General features: G+C 39.6%; 1 protein-coding gene across 5 annotated transcripts in view; it reads right to left on the reverse strand.

The window, feature by feature from the left end:
* SATB1 (SATB homeobox 1) overlaps nucleotides 1-18,506 on the reverse strand; it is an 83,226-nt gene that overhangs the window by 30,249 nt on the left and 34,471 nt on the right. For all 5 annotated transcript variants that reach the window (XM_043474811.1, XM_043474812.1, XM_043474810.1 and 2 more), the window contains 2 exons: nucleotides 13,948-14,160; nucleotides 5,614-5,769 (listed from right to left, as the gene is read on the reverse strand). In XM_043474811.1, coding sequence (XP_043330746.1) covers nucleotides 5,614-5,769; nucleotides 13,948-14,160 — 369 coding nt within the window. The remainder of the gene's footprint in view (nucleotides 1-5,613; nucleotides 5,770-13,947; nucleotides 14,161-18,506) is intronic.

Consider the following 18,506-nt stretch of genomic DNA (forward strand, 5'->3'; position numbering starts at 1 on the left):
GGGAGAGGCCTTCCCACAGGCTGCCGGGGAAGCAGGCGGCTCTGGAAATCGCTGGAACCGGGGCTCAGAAACGTGCAGGGGCCTCCTGCGGGTCTGAGACAGGAGGCTGCACAGGTGAAATCCTGCTGCAGCGAAGTCTGTTAGGAGAACATTCCAAAAGAATGAGTCAGCACAGAGCTTCCAAGTGAGGTTTCTGTGAAAGCAATGTGATTCTGACAAAATAAAAGATGCCTTTGCTGACACGCTGGAATACAGAATGCAGTCTGCTATACGGAATGCACATGGTTATGTGATTTTTTTTTTCTCCTGGATTTTAGCACTGTAGATTCCTATAACCAGCAACAAAAATGATATTCTTAGCCCTACGCACAGGGGAGTCTGGAGGGCTACAGTCCATGGAGTTGCAAAGAGCCAGTCATGACTTAGCGACTGAACAACAAACAGCAGCCCTATTTCTACCACGGATGATGTGTGACATGTCTTCCTCGTATTTAAGGCATTCCAATCACCATCTAAGAATTTCCAAACCCAAAGATACTTTCTTTTTTTCACCTATAAGCCCAGTGAGCACGAAAGCATTCTTTCTCCTTCACTCTCCCTTCTCTCTCCCATCCTACAGGTCTGACAGTGAAAAAAGTGTCTCAAAGTAGGTGAAAGAGTGCAAGAGGTTTGAATTATTTGGTTGCTTCGACTGGCACGCTATTTTCACAGAGGCAGAAATTCTTTTTTTAGTGCGAAAAACCACATATATTCACCAAAGTTGTTGCAGCCAAAGTGTCCAGTAACTCGCCAGGACCGGTGGGTAGAGACTGCAAACGATTCTACTGAAAGCATGTTCAGTCAAATAGAATTTCCATCATCTGACTGCTTTACCTAAAAGAAACACCCTGTTCAATAAAGTGCCAGAGAGAAATCACTTTCTAAACGCAAGCGGGGATGCAGCTGCACAGTGAAAGCCCTTCACTCCGGCAGCATCACTGCATCTGCAAGCCCCACCTCCGCAAACACGAAAATCAATGTAACAACTCGATGTACAAGGCAAGGCCTGCAGCACTGCTAATGTCCCCTTGCTGGACATACACCTTAAGTCTCAGAGCTCTCAGGGGGTTTGCTGTGGAATAAAATTAGATTCCAACATCTGCCACCATTAAGGAAAGAATTCCATTTCCATCTCCCATATGAAAACAGCAGAGCCACTGAAGAGTAACTGAACCTTGATACTGTAATGGTTATTACCCAAATCAACTATTTTTTTTAACAGTAAAATTAGCGAATTCTGCTCCTATAATTATTTGAATGTTATCAGACTAAATGTTTGATAAAATTCCAGTATGATTCACTTGGAAAAAAAACGGCTGCTTATTTGAATACCCAGAATATAAAGTGTATTCATTTGTAGCTATTCGCATTATGTTTAAAGCATATCATCTTTTTAAAGTTTGCATTAGCCTGCTTTCTTACCCAAGCACAAAAAGTAGCCTTCCTTCAGCCTGCACTTGCATATTTTACCCAGACATTTCTATTACAGTTAAAACAATCTCATTTCTATTGCTCATCGAAGAGAAGATGTAATACATGTGCAATGGTGGGATCTGCAGAGTTGGTTTCTTCTCCTGAAAACACTCTGGTGCATTAGTCATTGCAGGCCACAGTTACTATGTTATCTGGTTCCACAACATTCTAGGGCTGTGCTGTCTTTTAAAAAAAATTCTGCTGCCTGCCATTGAGACAACCTACCTAAAGCTTTACCTTGTAAAATGAAAGGTATCTGAGATATACAAATAGGTAATAAATAAGTCACTCTGTGTGAAGGTCTGAGTCTCTGGCTTAACACATTACAAGCCATTATCTGTTTGTGTTACAGTATTGTAAATTTCAACGCTCTTCCGCGTACAGGACAGCATGAGACCCCTCCCATCTCCCAGCGCTCTAATGCCAGTGACAGAGCTGGGACCACGGCCCCCTCTGAGTCCTCACCAGGCACCCCTCCCTACACCCCAGCCCCAACCAGGCATGAAGCAGCTCAGGTTTCAAGAACCCTCCGATGGCGAGAACCCATAACCCATGAATATGTCAATGAAGACAGGAAAGCCCCCACCGTTCTGACCATCGATTAGTTCAGCATCCCAAATTCCTCTTTCCTGGAGGAGGGGAGCTAACTTTGGGCCTGATGCTACCTGGAACCTTGAGAAGACAGTAGAATAGTGATGCGGGGAACTTGGGGTTAGCTCTCCTACTTGTAGTCAAGTGACCCTAGTGTGTAAACAGAGAAAATCAATGTGATAGCTCACAGGATTACTGAAAACTAAATGCAGGCAATATATAGTACATGATGGGGTCTAGCACAAAAAAGGTGATGGATGTTAAGCCGACAGAGAGAATCAGGGCCAGATACAGAAGCGGACGGGCCTGAACGGGCTGACACAAGAGTGCCTCCAGCTCCTCCCTCGGTACCTGGGGTACCTGCGTGCTGACGGGCCTCGGCAAGTGGATCCAAGGCATAAATAACTCACAATTTGAGAGTTCTGACCAGGCGAAAGGCCGGTCTCATCTGAAGATTTTTGTTTGTTTCGGTTTGTATTCCAGTTTTTATATTTCCTTCATAAAAACCATGGCAAGAGAACACAGCGTGTCAATGACTATCTGCCCCTGTTAAGTCGGGCCTCCTCTCTTAGTGATGCATACCGTTTTCGGACGGTCTTATTTTTCGGCAATCATCAACCTTTAGATTTTCATGAAGAGGGTAGCTAACATTTCAACTGAACAATGAAGAGAAAGTGACAAAAAATGCTTTTTAATGAAGTTGCAGTAAATTAGTAGTTGGGAACTGTGATGTGAGGGAATGAAAGTTAACAGTCTGCTGGACCCCAACAGTCTACAGCTGGACCCTTGGATTCTCCTTCAACCGGTACCGAGGTGATGAGCCAGCAGCTTTGGGGGTTCCGGGGAACACTTCATCATGGCAGATACACAGAAGCTACAACTGATGTGGTTGAAAGTGACTCACGGGGAGCTTTGCAGGACAGGGATACAAAGGAAGGATGCTTAAACCCCCCAGAACATCACTCACAGTGACATTATCAACCCACTGCTACCACTGTCCCTTAGACTGCAAGCAGATTCAACCAGTCCACCCTAAAGATCAGTCCTGGGTGTTAACTGGAAGGACTGATGCTGAAGCTGAAACTCCAATACTTTGGCCACCTGATACGAAGAAATGACTCATTGGAAAAGACCCTGATGCTGGGAAAGATTGAGGGCAGGAGGAGAAGGGGAAGACAGAGGATGAGATGGTTGGATGGCATCACTGACTCAACTGACATGGGTTTGGGTAAACTCCGGGAGCCAGTAATGGACAGGGAGGCCTGGCGTGCTGCGGTTCATGGGATCGCAAAGAGTCAGACATGACTGAGCGACTAAACTGAAGTGAACCCTGTCTGAATGGCTCCAACATCAGAAACTCAGCTTAGACGGGCAGAATTGGGGTACTGTTTAAAAGAAAGAAAGAATGAAGGTCGCCAAAACACAGCTAGGCAGAAGGAGATATGCTCTCGTAAGACAGGAAATGGGTTGGGGGGTCGGGCGGGGATAGGCATTAAATGACAGATGCCAACTTACCAGAAAGTTTTAATATCTATTTCTGTTTGTGGGTTTGAGGGCTGCCCCTTACTGCAATAATGCATGTTTAGTTTCTCTGTTTATCTATTCTGGAGATTTGGGGAAAGTGTCCGGCCTTGTAGGAAGATAGTCTGTTATTCTCAGTAATTTAATTGGAAAGGTCAGAAGAGCTGCATAATCACAGAGAAAGGTGGGACAAAATATGTTGACCTAGGCGATCCTCATCCTAATTATACTAAATAGTAAGAAGGTGCAGGCTGGGTGGGTGAGGGGCAACGTGAGCACAGGGCATTTCTCCTTAACGCCGAGTCTTGGCATGTAAATGAAGACATCTGAAGAAGCACACAGGTTTGAAGCGGCTCTAACATTCTATCATAATTAGAAACATTTCAAGAGCCCTGTAATTTCCAATCAAAATTACAGTAATTTCCGATATACAAGCCATGATTCATGACAGAATTTTACATTCCATGAGAGATTACGGTGGCCTGATGTATGACACGCCGGGTACAGCGCTAACATAAACAATTCAGTTTAATGTTTAAACAGCACTTGATGTTTAGAATCTCACAATAAAAGAAACATATTATTGTAGAAATTATCACTTTGACAGTGATTGAAGGGTAGGCAGGCATGTGGCCTATAAAGCTATAATTTTTACAGTCCACAGCTTGAGTTTAACCATTTTTATATAACGTTTCCAAGATACCCCTTAAGTATTTCAGCCAGCCTATAACTTAAACAAGAACAACCTCTTCTCAAGCAAAACTCCCATCAAGGACCACTATTGACGTTGCTAGAGTAAGATTCCAGAAAAAGCTAATAATAAAAGTTATATTATAAATACATCACATTGTAAGTAAGTCTCAGGATGGTATAATCTTGTCAGAAGTTGACAGCAGCCTGGCTGTTTTATAAAGGAGAGTTCACTAATGATAATGAAATGTATGTGTCTAAAATTTCTTTGACTGCCTCTCAATCTCACTTGGCTAGTGTTATCAAGTGAAGTGAAAAGTCGCTCAGTTGTGTCTGACTCTTGGCGACCCCATAGTCTATACGGTTCCTGGAATTCTCCAGGCCAGAATACTGGAGCAGGTAGCCTTTCCCTTCTCCAGGGGACCTTCCCAACACAAGAATTGAAATCTTTCTGCAAAGAGGAAGAGATTTCAGTATTCTTCCGGTCCTTTACAAAGTATTCCTGCCTTTGAACAAGAGCTTGTAGATAACTGTGAATTTGTTCATGTAGATGACCCTATATTTGATAAACTTAAATTACCAGTTTATAGCAATCATACTGATAAAAGACTGCATTATCTGTCCTTTTTTATGTCATCTTGTAAAGATTTGTAACTTTTCCATATTCAATTCTATTCATTTATAATTCAAAAGATTTAGACAATTTTTCTAACTGTAATTAAAATTGTGTATCATATACAGTGTCTAAAAGATTTAGACAGTTCTTCCAATTGTAATTAAATTTGTTTCATATATATATGCATATATACAATTATTAATATGCAAAGATATACGTGTGTGTGTGTGTGTGTGTGTGTGTGTGTCTGCTTTAATAAGTGCACCTAATGGTGGTAGATGTCAGAGTTGGAACAGAAATGAACTACAATGTTCACAGTATTTTAGGATGGAAATCAAGGTCACCCAAGTTCTAATGAAATAATAATAACTCAAGTTATTTGTTCCACTACAATAGACCAGATGGAGAAACCTCCTACACACTACAATACTCTCCTGGAAACAACTATTAACTGACTGAGGGATTTACTGAGAAATCTGTGACTTGGATGATGGCTGCTAGAGAAAACACAGTCGAGTATCTATTACCTGAATCTGAACCCTGTCTCATCCCAGAGCCGTCAACACTCCTGGAAACCTCGACCTCTCAGGGACGCAAGTTCAAACTGCAGACAGACACTCCTTTGAATGAACTTCCACAGGCACAGCGGATCAACAGTCTGCATGCCAAACAGAGGGTCTTACCTGGCTTTTGGTAGCTGCCACCTTCGCAAACAGAGCTTGGGAAACTTTAGCACGCTTCATTTCCTGCTGAATCTCGTCGTAAATGGAAGCATTAATGTTCATGGTATTGTTCTCTGGTTTCCCATTCCTCTCAGTGGCAATAGTAGCTGTTTTCACCTACAAAACATTTTGAACATGCCTGTCATTTACCATTGGCCAAATTGTTTTGAAGCTTCTCAGGCTCAGCATCCAAACTGGACATTGTTGCTCCTTTTATGATCAAGGTGATCAACAGGGTGGTCATTCAACATTAGTTATTAGCTGGAGATCAGATTGCTTAAGGTAAGGAGGTCGCATTGTCACAGGTGATTGCATCTGCAATATGACAGCAACTGCCAGCTGACAACCAGGAATTATAATACCATAAAGTAAGTTTTCTGGAAAGCAGAATAGTTTCAAAGACTTGAAAACCCCAAACTAATTGTTACCCAATTACCTTCCATTGCAATTCTAACAAAGGAAATTCACAATTAAAATTGTAATGCACAGTGCTATATCTTTGTTGGGTACCTGATGCCTAATAGACAATCGCACCACTAATAGCTATTATATACTATGGCCTTTTTAATTTTAGACTCCTTTTTTATGCCTTTTCCACTTATGTTTCATTTAAAAATCTTCCATAACAAAGCCATTTGCAGAGCTGCATATTTAAATCTTCTATCCATCCATGAAACAGGTAGAGTGCCTTGCTTAATTATCATAAAGGCTGGTTGCACTTTACACGTGCATGTCCAAGCTGTTCTGTGTAATTATTTTATCGCTTTCTGGCACCCCTGTATAACTATTTCCCTTTAACTTGTGGAACCAGACAGTAAGAAAATATTTCACAATATTTAATAGAACATGACTGCAAGTCACACAAAATATAGAATCATGGTTTTACAAATATACTCAAACTATATAATCTTTTTTTTTGTTTGTTTTTTATTTCTTTTTTTTTTGCATTGTATTATTTTTATTTTATTTTATTTTTTTTATTAGTTGGAGGCTAATTACTTCACAACATTTCAGTGGGTTTTGTCATACATTGATATGAATCAGCCATAGATTTACATGTATTCCCCATCCCGACCCCCCCTCCCACCTCCCTCTCCACCCGATTCCTCTGGGTCTTCCCAGTGCACCAGGCCAGAGCACTTGTCTCATGCATCCCACCTGGGCTGATGATCTGTTTCACCGTAGATAATATACATGCAAACTATATAATCTTGACTGAGGAATCAGTATCAATCCCTTTGGTAAAAATGATAAGCAGATATCACCAGAAAAATGACAAAAAAATGTAGGTGGGAAATCAACCTCAAAATTTACTGATGATATAATCTTTTTTAAAACTTAAAAAGCAATCCTTAATACTTTAAATCATTAAAATAAAAATCTGACTTTTATTATACAGTTACAGGAACCAGCCTGGGACATTCGCATATGAACCACAAAGCTGCTTTTTACTGGGAAACCAATGAAAACGTAAATGGAAAGTTACCGGAGATGCAGGACCATGTTTCTCCCGATAACATGATTCATCAAAAACCACTCTTCTTAGTGACCTTTAGAGAATCCATATTTCCGTTCTCTGCAAACTGACTATCTTGGACCTTCCCTCTCATTTACTATGAATAGTAGAAACTCAACCTCACTTTAGGATAAATGAATAATTTGGGGCCCGAGATGACACCTTCTCCCAAACAGCAAGACTTCTAATCTTTATTTCACCTTGCCCCCAAATATTTGGTATCAAAAGAGGGGCAGAATTCATTAAGCAATCTAATTCCCTGCGCTTAGAAAGTAATGATCAGCTTGATTCAAAACTGATGCCATCTGACTCCCTTTCTAACTTGCAGCCAGTTAGCAAAGTAAGTCACCTCTGGAGGATGTGGCTAGACTCTCCTACCTGGACACTAGCCTTGCGAGCTCAGAAACAAGGATGCTGGGAAGCGGCTGGACCGCAGCCCCGGGGAGGACACGGGGCCCACCGGCATCAGAGACGGCAGGAGGCTGGCCTCACAGGTGCCCCCACCAGCTCTGGGACTCCAGCGAGCAGGGGCACCCAGGGAGGCGGTTAAGGACGGGGCCACCAGGCACAGACAGCGGGCTTTGAAGCAATAATCTGCTAAACACCACTTTAGGAGCCAGAAGAGTTACCGCATTACCATAAACTGCCTACAAAGTTGCTTTGGTGAGATTCACAACTTCGCTCTGGGGTGGTCTTGCTTTGAGGCAGAAGGATAGATTTGATCACCCCATGGGGTCCCTTTTAATACCTATTTTTCTCACTGCTTAAATGAAAGAGAAAAGAAAAGCCATTTCAATCGCTTTGAACACTGGATGTTATGGAAATGGAGGCATGGAGTCCAGTGCATTGGAAGAAATAGTTCCTTGGTAGTGATCTGCTTAGCAGTCGTTAAGAGGGCAGGCTTTGGAAACTTGGGAGTTTCAGTGTTTTGAAAGTAATTTTCATTCTTCTGTAAAAATGATGCTTGAGAATTTATCTTCAAGGTGGGCTATAATCATTTGTTTCAACCTTGTGATTTTGCTTCTAAAATTTTCTTTGGTTTAATTTTTTAAATAAAGCAATTACCACTTGAATCAACAAGCAAACATTTTAAATTATTTACAAAAAAAAAAAAAAAGTCAAATAACCATTTCCTAGCAGCTAACATAGTCAAAAGTGGAAAAGAAGCACATGAAACATTTTCTTTTTTTTAAAGTGAGAGCAGTAACTTTTAAAAATATTAAGGAACTGTATTACTCATTTTAAAAATATTTAGAAAAGCTCTTTATCATCTTGTTGGCTCAGATAGGCATCTTATCAGAGATAAGCTATTAGAATTCTGGAATCACATTTTTTCCCCTAAACACAAGCTATTGCTTAAGGGGAACTGACTTGGACAGCTTTTCAAAAATATGAAAGCTGAAATTTTTTTCCCCAGGTAAAAATGGAAACAAAAATCTTTTATACCTCACTCTACTAAGTACTATTTTAGCTTAGCACAAAAAAAATCTTCTTTAATCCTGGTTTAGCTTTTAATATTATATCACACATTAAAATTCATAAAGTAGTTCATTCCAGGCAAAACAAACTACTCTCCAGCTCTTCTCCGCAAATAGCACAGGAGGTAAAATAAAGGCAGTTGCTTTTCTGAATAGCTTTTATCAAGGTAGCGCACACCACTCCATCATTACAGAGGCGCCGGGGAAGTAGTTAAGAACTGGAGCCTTCTGCTATTCACCCTCCCACGTGGGGACAGGGTGCGGCACGAGAGCCTGCTTGATACTTCACTAAAATTGTGCAGCAGAACACAAATCTTCCGTGAAGGTTTTTTTAAATTATTTTTTGCTCCTTTACACACTGCTGAATTCATCAAGCCATCCTACGTATGTGCGACACGCGTGGTACAGAGTGGACTCGACCGGGGTCGCCCTTGACACGGGGGAAGCGCCTGTGAGCACACACTGCACACGTGTGCGATGGTGGGTGTGCACACACACCAATCAAGGTCTGATGCAGTTTTAATAATAATTATGATAATAAGAGAAACTGACATTAGTTGTTTATTATAGGCTGGGCACTGGGTTAACGTACATTCACCTGCATAAGAGCCCTGAGTAGGTTAACATTAATGTTAAATTATTGCTCTGTTTTTAAATTGAGAAAACTACCAAGAGGTTAAGTCATCTGTCCATGGGGCAAGGCTGAGGACTGAACTTGGGTCTGTCTAACACCAATGCTTATCTTAGAAAGCACCGCAGTCCAATTACATAGGACTTCTTTATTTGGAAAAATTCTTACTTTCTAAGACATAATGCACCTGCTTTTTCGTGGCCCTTTGCTAAATCTAGCTCATGAATGTCTAAGTTTTAGTAGCAAATAGTTTTATCATTAGTTTAACAAATCCAATCTATATTTATTTTTCAAGTTAGGCAAACTATAAATGTTTTCTTAGTAATGTTATGTAAGACATGCTATTTTGAGGAATTCCTATTGGTGACAGAAAATAGCCTCCATTTTCAAATTCGTATATATTAACACTGTTTGGAGTATCATGGCTCTATTCTTTTACACTTCCTTTTGTAGAAACAATATTGGTTATTTTTCAAATATGGACTTTTCAAAAGTCCTCTAGCTTTTGAAAGATGACCATTAAGGAGAAGTATTTTCCAAGCACATATGTGGTCTTGACATAAAGCTGGTCGAGAGATTAATAATAAAACAAAACTTTTATCAAGTGTGAAGTTCCTGCCCATAACTAACATTTTATTATATTATAGAAGAATTTGTTGTAAAGAGACAGAAGGGTGAAGCTACCAGATTAAGTTAATTATACTGGTATATTGCATCTATAAACTTGGTACATCTTCTAAAACATTGCTATAAAATATCACATCTTACTTCAGAAGAAACCAAAGAATTCCTTACAGAGATGTTAAAAGAAATAGGAAAAATAATTATATAATTCATGTAAAAGTTAAAACTTGATAATTATAAGCTTTTGAACAGTCCTTAGGAAGACAGCAAAAGCTAATTTAACTTCAAATGTCACATATCTTAAAACACACAAATATATCCATAATAAGTGCGCACCTAAACAGAAACCACCAACTAAAATGGCTATGTTTGGTGGAATAGACAACTCCCAGAAAGTAACAGCTAATTACCGCTAATGAAATTCATCTCGTAAACTCATCTGAAAAATTTGCCAAGTGATAGAAAAGAAACCTCGTAGATCAGGGGGCTTTGGAGGGACTGGTGTCTCCCAGATAGTCCTACTATCAAAGTGGCTCTTTCCTCTACAATCTCAGAAATGCCCAAAGTCTTCCAAAGTAGATCCTCCGTCAAACGGTCAATGCATTTCATCAGGACAACGCTCTCATCTGTGTTCTTGCTCCTTAGCTGGTAACACAGATTCTCATCCTCTCTGACAGAGTCCCCAAGTTCCATGTTCTTCTTTCTAAACTGTCTATGTTCTCAGGATGTGGCTTGAGGTAGAGGAAAGAGAAGCCGACTGACTAGAGGACTTGAGAACTACGTCTTTGACTTTTCTCATTTTTCTCCCACCAAAAGGTTGGTATGAGAATTCCAGGAATTCATGTACATGAAGGTGCTCAGAAAATTGTGAATCAGGTATTTTTTTTTGGGGGGGGGGTAGAGGGGGATATGGACCACTTTTAAAGTCTTCACTGAACGTGTTACAATATCACTTCTGTTTCATGCTTGGGTTTTTTTGGCCCCAAGGTGAGCAGGATCTTCGCTCCCAGACCAGGGATCAAATCTGTACCCCATGCATCGGAAGGCCAAGTCTTAACCACTGGACTGCCATGGAAGTCCCACGGAACCTGCATTTCTTGAATCAGAACACATGCATTGTGAAAATATACTTTCAACAAATCTCCTGGCGTGGCTACCCCTCCGAAGTCTGACGGACAGGGGGGCACACGGCCATCTCACCGAGGCGAGGCCAGCCAAGAGCCTCTGCAGAATGGTCCACGCCTTCCCTGGGGGAGGCTCTCCTGAGAGTAAAGCCTGGGGCCTGGGGAAGCCCCTTCCTGCAGACGATCCGAGCGTCTCTGTGGGTTAGGTCCTTGGTCTGGGACAAGCCAGGAACTTCCAACCACCTCCTGTGTGACCTACCCTCTCGAGGGAAGGAGCTGGAAAAGGCTCCATTCTCTCAAGTGTCAGGGGCCCTGAGTCTCTGGTGAGCCACAAGGGACCTCTGCCTGCAACAGGCAGTTCTTTAGAAAGAAAGCCTGTCCAGGCCCAATCCAAGCCCAAGACTTGTCTCAAAATAGCTTTTGAGTATCTTCACTTGAGGCTGGCCAGGGGGGGGCGGGGGGGGGGATGTTGTGTGGGCAATGAAATGCCAGTGATCTCATACAGACTCCTCTCTGACAAAATACAAAACGTAAAGAGACAAAATTCTGCCGTCCTCTTCTGGTCTGCGGCTTCATCCTCTCCTCCCCTTTCCATCATTTGTAAATAAGCACATGAAAGTCTTACATGCGGTACTGGTTCCAGTGTAAGCACTGCATTTCAGCTGCTGCAAGACAGGACTAACTCCACTGCTCCATAACCTGCTTTTCTAAACCCAAAGTACTCATTCTACACTGACAATACATTCAATACATTAAAAATTCCCCCAAATTTAATCCACTGCATCACTGCCAAAGGGTAAAAGGTGAAGAAACTGCCTGTGAGGTCTGGGATGATAAAATCAGGGCTTAAGGGACGCTCAATGAGGCGCATCCACTGAAGCATAGGAGGTACCTTGAAGACTTAATACGAAGCAGTGAAATAAAATTATTCACACATATCAGAATCATTTCAGAGTTTTGTTAGATGGACAATACTATTGTGCAAATAAAAACTTTTTTCTTCGAAAGCGCTTCACTAAGAATCTACTGTACCCGAGTACTTTCATCATTGGCTAAATATCCAGGCTAAAAGGCCTAGTCTCGACTCCTCTTGAGAACTAACACATCAGCTGAGGGGGCTCAACCAGTTCATCAGTAATTCAAGCCCAAATAAATTATATGTTCTAACCCAATTGTCATCAGAGATAGTCTTTAGATATACATATAGGAAAGCAACCTGAGTATCTAACTAGTATACCAAAATAAATATCACAATTAAGAATTAATGTTACTTTGGAGAAGAAAACAGTTGATGAATAAAGAGAGCAAACTCACATTGGAAAAGCAAAAAAAAGGCATTAAAATCCTAGAAAACAAAAGCTATATTAGGGAACTACTAATCCAAATATTTGAACAGATTTAAAAAAAGGAAGAAAGAAACTCAACAATTAAATTCACCCTGGTCTTAAATAAGTCCTTCTTTTGCTAGTATTGCAGATTAAGTGATAAGTACAATAACTCTGCCCAGAGGCCTTCCAATGATGACTGCGGCAACGAAATTAACGATGGTACGTAAATTAACTCTGAACACCATGAACTGAGTGTTCAATCAAGCCTAAAGGAGAGTAGTTTTTGTTTAATCACTCTTACAAATGTCATATATGTATGTAAAGAGCTCTTCGTTCTTATTTGTAAGGAGTATTTTAGAGAAGCCTTGACAGATCAAACTCAATACGTGCATCTGCAGGAGACGGGTATGTATGAATGTATATGGGAGCCATTCTTTTCTGCTAGAGACATATGTCTTTCTTATTCACAATTACAGCAAAGCCTTCCTTACTCTGCTCCTACGGACACCAGGACTAAATTGATTTTCACTGAATAAAATGGAGAAAATGGACTTTTGTGACGTTTCTAAAAAGCAATCATTTCAGAACATCACAATATGCAGCTTAAGACCCTCCACAAGTGGCTGTATATTATGTCTATTTCTCATTTATGGAGTTTCTGTGGCAGTTTCATTTCTAGTGTTGAATGAACTTTATTTCTATACTTGGAAATGAATGGCTATTTTTTACTATGGATAAAATTAACATTAAGAGATAATTTCATTATGACATTATGTTACATAAGTACTTTAAATTAGTATTCCATATTCATTTTTGTCATTTTAGCTGACCTTATTTTTAAGAACTGCACAAAACACAAATTAAATGTGTAAGAAATACACTTACTTGAAGATTTTAAGTCTAATCCACTCTCATATCTAATAGTTTGTGCTGAAATTAACTTCTTGAATTTCTATAATAGTTATAATGCCACCTTTTAAACTTGATTTAAAAAATAATCAGGAAGGTGACTTTTCTAAAGAGTGCAAAAGTGTGGAAAATAGAGAATGTGCCCATTTCTGGGAATATGGATGGAATTCCTTATCAGTCCATTTAAAGCTGCCTTTAAGGATTGTATTAAACTTAATTATGAAAGATTACAAACGAGATGATGTGTAATTGGTACCAGCTGCAGTTCGTATTGGAAAGCATAAATACAAATGGAATTATTTATTTATTTTTATTTATTTACTATTCAAATGGTGGTTCTAAAACTGGTAGGGATAAAATGGACTTCATTACATTTTCCTATTGAGTTTAAAACACTTTTTTACTTAATAGTAGTAGGGCCAAATATCCCATTTAAAGATCACTTTTCACCCCCAAAACGAAGCAATGCAAAGTGATTTTTCCCATCTAATTAGCAGCTTATTGTTTTTAAACCAGAGTTAGTGAGTTCAGACTAAATTTGCCTCAAGCAACTATGAATTACTGTTCCTTAAAAAATCTCCCTAAGCATCTATCTTTCTATTTTCTTATTGAGAGTCTTCCTTAGCCTTTATTTTTAAAAACAAAAACCAAACGCAGAAAAGGATGAAGAGAAAATGCGCCTCACCTGGGGAGGGCGGCTGGGCGGTGTGCTTATCAGCGGGGCAGGACCCATCGCCGAGGCCGCATTCAGGCTCCTTTCCCTTTCATCCTGGTAAATTCGATCTCTCTCAGCTTCCGGTAACTGCAAGAAATTCTGCATAGCCCGAAGGTTTACCAGCAAAGACTGGGACGCAGTCTTGGGATCCTCTTCCTTTCGGAGAATTTCTGAAAGCAAGCCCTGCGGGGGATGAATGGCATAGGGTGAGCGGGTCCCGGGACTCTGCCCGTCCGTGGGGATGCCTGCCTTTTCGTCTCCACTCTGCTCAGAAAATGAACAGTCAGAAGCATCAATTCTACACAGGAATATATTAGTCACAATTGAAGTGGTGGAGAAGAGAGCCTCAATTGTGTTCTTAATTTTATTAAGCATCTGCTTTACACATAACATAAACTGCAACTGCCTAATTGGTCTCCTTTCTTTGAGTAGCTTAACTTGCCATGAAATCTTTCACAGAGTGAGGATTGAGGCAAGTTAGGAATAAATGAAATGCTCATAATACAACAGCACTGAACTGTACAGTTCTCAAGCTGCCTGCACAAAGGCAGTGGAATGCCAACAGCCCAATATGTAAAGATACAAAGCCATTTCGAGAGAAGCAGGGTTTACAAAGAAAAGACTGGAAAATGAATCGCAACATACTAGGAAAGAGTATCACTAAGCCATCATCTAAGACGGACGCGAGGGTTTCATAGGCAGTAATTTTACGTTATTCCTTGGTTTTCAAACTACTGGAGTCAATGACAAGTGATTCTATTTACAACTTAAGGAGACTATCCTGACAGCCCCCAAGCCTGCTATACACCACCCAGGAACAGGCTGAAATTCTGAACTTCACAAACCACCCTTAACATGAGACACACAGCCCCTTTTCCATATTGCAAAATAGCATCATAGTATGCCATGGAAAAGAATATTCTCAAATTCTGTAATAATCCCATTTCTTGAGCAATATTTTTATTAGTGCTAGAAGAAACACACAAACCATTATTAGGAAACTCCTTCCGGGTGTTCCTCCCAAATAACAGAGCGCTGTCCACCACTTTAATTTTTGGAAGAATTTTTTTTTTTTAATGGGTGGTTTCCCACAATTGTCTTTAAGGGATTATATGAAATACAAGAATTGGAAACATTTCCTGCCTATTTGGTAAGGGCTGAGTAGCCCTCACCTCTTCAATCTTCTACATAAAATAGCGCGTGGAATGCCAAGTCATGCTTGCTTGCTACATTTCAGCTTATCACAGCATGGCTCAGGATAAAATGTTGTCAAGACCTCTTTATAATTTGCAAATTTCACTTTCTGATAACCCTGAAAAAAATGACGATGGGGTACATTTGGGGCAGAGAGGTAATGTGTCAAAACCACCAAGCCGTGGGGTTAAACATTGTGGTTTTTCCATGGTTTCCTAGAAGCACAAACCTGGTTTTGTTCCCAATTCCTCAGGGATAATGTGGCCTATTGCCTCAAGATAACAGTTGGATACATACAATATAAAAGCAGTGTCCACTTTAAAAATGACCTGTAGACTGTTGTTATAAAAGAGCCTCCAACAGGCTTAGAGGGCTCAGGAGTTCATCTGAGTTTCTCACTTGGCCCACACAAGGGAAGCCAGCTTCACCCTAAGAAAGGAGACTGAAGAATGAAGGGTATGTGTCCTATCGTTCACGATGCTGACAAGTAATGCTGCAACTGTGTTTACACAAAAGCAAAACATGCAGTCAATTTAACTAAAATCTAGTCAAACAGGCAGTCAATCACACAGCTATTTAATTTGCACAAGGCCAACTAATTAGATTGACTGGGTTTTTGATATGTCATGTTGAAACCAAAAAATGCAGGTCTCAGAAACAATGTTTTATAATAGGTGGTTAAAAAAAAAATTAAAAAAAAAAAGCCCCTGCTCTGCAATCTTGCCCACCAAATGGGGATAAAAATTTTTAAAGATATTAAAAGATGTACTTGGCAAAGCAGTCTATCTTAACTATAGGGAAAGAGATATTAACATATAGTACATAAAAATACAATGTTATAAATTCCTCAAGTAAATAATCTAATACCCTTTAATATTATCCCAGAACAATGCCTGCCACATATTTGAAAAATATTTACTAAATGGATTATGTGTACTTGCAGCATAAAAGGTAAAAATTACAAACAGGTGACAGAAACTTAACAACAAGTTATGCTCCTCATGGGAAAATTCTAATGGTAATTATTAATTTACTCAAACCAAGCCTTCAGTGAAAAGTTACGTGGCACTTTGTAGTATGTTTATATGCAGTAACTGTTCAGTAATTTAAAAAAATGTTGTGGCAACATAGATGGAACTAGAAATTATCATACTAAGTGAAGTGAGTCAGACAAATATCACATAATGTTGCTTATATGTGGGATCTAAAATATGACACAAATGAACTTACTTACAAAACAGAAATAGATTCACAGACTTAGAAAACAAACTTACGGTTTTCAAAGAGGAAGGAGGAAGGGATAAGTGAGGAGACTGGGATTAATGCATACACATTGCCATATAAAAATAACATATATGTAAATAAACAATATATGTAGACATGAAATATAAACAAGGACCCAGGGCACAGCATAGGGAACTATACTCAATATTTGATAATAAGGGAAAAGAATCTGAAAAGGAATATACACATATGCGTACACATGTATATGTGTACACACATATATGTATGTGTTTATACATTCATATATAAAATCTGATTCATTGCTGCACCTTTGAACTAACATAACATCATAAATCACTATAGCTCAAAAAATAATTTTAGATCAAAAGAGATCCTATAAACATTTAGGATGCTATTATATTTGGGAAATTTGAAATTAGACATTCAGAGATCTCAACTCAATATCCTTTCTTTCCACTAGAGAACCACGGTGAGAAAACCAACACATGAAGAAATACATAACGACATCAAGTCTCATTAACACCAGACTCAGTGATTCCTGTGTAGCTTAGAGTAACAGCAGGTCACTTGGGAGAGAATTTAGAAATTTCTCTAACCACATTTTGAGGTCGGCATGATGTCCCACTCGAGCATACAAAGTGTTTTCAGGGCAAAGCATTTTATTTTCACTTAATTATTCTAACAAGAGCAAGTACGGGTTTTCTGCCTGGGATGTGTTGGAAGGTCTAGACTGATATCTTATATCCTGGGAGATTCCAAGAGCTCTAACGCAGCCAGTGTAGACAGTCTCAGGTGTTTTACAAAACCTTCAGGGGTTTTTTTTTTCCTTCTTTTTTGGCCCAGGCTTTCAATGAGGGGAGTGCCCCCTGGTGGAAATGCTTGAAAATATTATTAGAAAACGTTTTGATTAGAATGTGTTAATTACTTTCAAAAAAATGACGTCACTTGAGAAAATTCTGGACGCAAGATGACTGCTATGAGAATTACGATTTGGGAACATACGTTTTGGTCCTGCTCAGGCTGCTGTGACTTGAGCAGCGGCATTTATGATTTCAAGATGTATGTGGTCTTGTTTCCTGTTTCTCATGGTTGAAAACCTAGTTCAGATTGTCACATTAGGTCAAGGTCATTTGTAGTAATCCCCCATGGTGGATAATAAGAAAGATCTCTTATCAAAACTCTTCTTCATGCTAAAAATACAACATGTCACGGTCATTGTGTACCCTGCTTACTACCGCTGACTAAAATACATCAATATTGTGCCCTACAGGTGCTCAGTAAATTTGTTGAACAAAATTAAAATCATCAGTCATTTGTGTTTCCAAAAAGAACTTGCATTTTGTATGTTATACAGTGAGTTACCAGCACCTCGTGGATATCAATTTTATGGGAAATGAGAAGTTGTTTTTCATTGTACTTTGTGTCATCAAATCGTTCAATATGTGCTCCGTACGTGAAAACATGAAATTATTCTGCGTCGTCATTCCACGACAGTTGTCAGAATTCTAATATTTTCAATTAAAGAGTGAACTTGCTGATGAATTCTAAACCTTTTTTATATTCCAGAAAGAGTTTACAAGTAAAATTCATTAGTAATTGGAAAAGAAAGAAAAACCTTCAATAAATACTATCAGTACTTCCAAAAGCTAATTATGAATTCTTGAAAACAGCAGATAAGCGAAAGAGACTGCCAATCTGAACAAAGGCCTGTCTGGCCTCCTGTTCGTCTCCTCTTTGAACATAATCACTGATTCAAATAGATTTTTATCAGCTTCATGGAACTTCAAAGCCCTCAGAAGAAAAATATGATTTGATGAAATCGCCTCCTAAAAATAAAACATGTAGCATATTCTTCAGGGCTACCTGCCTCTGCCGTTTGGTGAATTTTTAATCACGTGTCCAGGTGCAAGACTACTCTGAAACTCCACCTACTCCCCTGGACTCAGGCCAAGCAAGTTATAAGCAGACACATTTATCTCTGCCTTTTGGGAGGCCGAACCAGAGCTGTCACGTTGGGGTAATAGCACCTTTTTACCTTTTATTCAATAGTGATATGGAGAGTGGACTTTTCTTAAATTACACTGCGAAGA

Source organism: Cervus canadensis, chromosome 7 (assembly GCF_019320065.1).
Source record: "Cervus canadensis isolate Bull #8, Minnesota chromosome 7, ASM1932006v1, whole genome shotgun sequence".
Classification (NCBI taxonomy): Eukaryota; Metazoa; Chordata; class Mammalia; order Artiodactyla; family Cervidae; genus Cervus; species Cervus canadensis.